Consider the following 2,133-nt stretch of genomic DNA (forward strand, 5'->3'; position numbering starts at 1 on the left):
CTAAACCCCACACCAAGATCGGATAAAAGTAAAATTATTAAAGTAAATTCATTAGTTCTCTTCACAAATTCAAGGACTCAGGATAAAATTGAAATCATAAATAATTCAGGGCCAAACTGCTTAATGACCACTGCTTTCAAAGCCATACTTCAAANCTTCACAAATTCAAGGACTCAGGATAAAATTGAAATCATAAATAATTCAGGGCCAAACTGCTTAATGACCACTGCTTTCAAAGCCATACTTCAAAGTAGAAATGGGACCAATTCCCATGTAAATGTATAGAAATCATCACAAGCTGGGATAAGGGAAAATGTATTTTATTTCCTTACATATAAAATACTCAAAAGTTCACGATGTGTTTCGACACCAATGATTAATATATCAGCTTCAATGAGAAGAGAAAGAACTACATGGATAGTCTGGCTGTCCGATAAAGAATATGACCGTTGGTTTTATGTGCACAGAAAGGATTTTTTTGATGAAGAAAGGTTTGATGTAATTAAAATGAAAAAGAAAATGATGAAAGCACTCCCCTTTGGTATAAACTGTATCTAACAACTTCCAACCATTAAAATAAATAGCCTACTGCTATTAGAGAGAACCTGTTTGTAACTACACCAGGAAAAGGACACACCTAAAAACTGCTCGTGTGATTACATGAATACATTATTTAACTCCGCTACAGATGATGCCTTTTAAATCAATAGTGAATTAAAATAGGAAACGATGCAGAAGCTGACGTGAGAAAACCAAGAATGCTATTATTGATACTACTCACTGAACATGCAACAGAGTAATGTGCTGCTGGTTTCTAGGAAACAAAAAATACTCCAATGCATTCTTTTTGACAAAAACACTTAATAGGGATGAAAACCAAATTTGCATTGATCAGATTTGCCAGGTTAATGATCGAAGCTCATACTACAAACACTTTTTTCATAATAACTTGCCGACATTAACAACGTCGGGATCCCAAACACAAGCTATGCAGGATTCATTCCAGGCTTTAACATAGAAAACTGATTTTCTTCCATAGGCCACGTTTATCCGTTTAGACCATTTAAATTACACTCGATCCACGGCCAATTTGTCCACCATTCTCAAAACTGGATGTGGCGCATTACTGTTTAAAGTTCAGATTAAACTTTCTAAATAAAACCAAGTGCTAAAATAATCCCCTCAGTTATAAACATTGTTACATTTTTTGTACAAACGTTGACAACGTTCTCAGTACACTTCTACCTGTAGCCTTCATACAATCCTCCACTACTTGGTGGAAACAGTTCTGCCACAAGAGAAGACACTGTTCTTTCTCCCATCAATGAATAGGGACCTTTGTGGCTCCTATGTAATGAAAGGTAAAAGGCTCGTCTTGGGTCCTGAATCTCTGGGTTTGAGCAGACCTGGGTGATTCACTGTCATATTTTACATATTTGGTTCAGTTCACAAGTTTCAGAAACCTGTTCAGCCTCAGCCCTGGTCAGTTCACATCCTCTGACTACCAGTTTGTTATCATGTGTAAGCACCAAAGGGTTGGAAAAGTTCCTTAATTTACCAGAATATAAAAACCATAAACCCTCAGGTCATATCCACACTGCCATCAGTCTGTCAGAGCACTTTTTGTCCTCTTGCCCTGCTTCCCTCCGCTGGATGTGACTGTGCTGCTGTTGTAGACTCCCACTGATCCCAACATGTCGTCCTGCTGCTCCTCCTTGGTGTCCGGCAGCGAATCTTGAATTTTTCGCAGGGCTATCATGGCGTCGTCGATGTCTTTTGTAACCACCAGGTTGAAGTCGTGCATGCTGACCAAGTGCAAGAGGAAGTTGCGGCAAAGGTTGCGACGGATGATGTGAGCACCGCACTTCTCAACGAAAAGCATGACGGCTTGAGGCATCTGGTTGTCCGCTATAAAGCTAGATGGGAAAAAAAGAAAAAGAGGAAAAAGTAAGTCTTCCAAACGGTTTATAGAGCTAGCATTGGAACATTTGAATTCAGTTCCCATACATTCATTTTGCAGCTGGATCTCAAACTGTGGAATGCAAACCCTAATTGGGCCCAAAGTCAGTGAAGGGGGCACAAAATCCATCTAATGTTCTTAAACTTTTCTTCCCCTTAGACAAGTAAAAAAAA

At 38.9% G+C, this 2,133-nt stretch overlaps 1 protein-coding gene across 1 annotated transcript in view; it reads right to left on the reverse strand.

The window, feature by feature from the left end:
- Positions 1 to 473: 473 nt before the first annotated feature.
- The window catches only part of LOC107093481 (polycomb protein suz12-B-like), an 18,918-nt gene continuing 17,258 nt past the window's right edge, over positions 474 to 2,133 (reverse strand). The window contains exon 17 of the mRNA XM_015388559.1: positions 474 to 2,089. Coding sequence (XP_015244045.1) covers positions 1,604 to 2,089 — 486 coding nt within the window. The 3' untranslated portion in view covers positions 474 to 1,603. The remainder of the gene's footprint in view (positions 2,090 to 2,133) is intronic.

Source organism: Cyprinodon variegatus, unplaced genomic scaffold, assembly GCF_000732505.1.
Source record: "Cyprinodon variegatus isolate N-32 unplaced genomic scaffold, C_variegatus-1.0 Scaffold428, whole genome shotgun sequence".
In the NCBI taxonomy this organism is placed as follows: domain Eukaryota; kingdom Metazoa; phylum Chordata; class Actinopteri; order Cyprinodontiformes; family Cyprinodontidae; genus Cyprinodon; species Cyprinodon variegatus.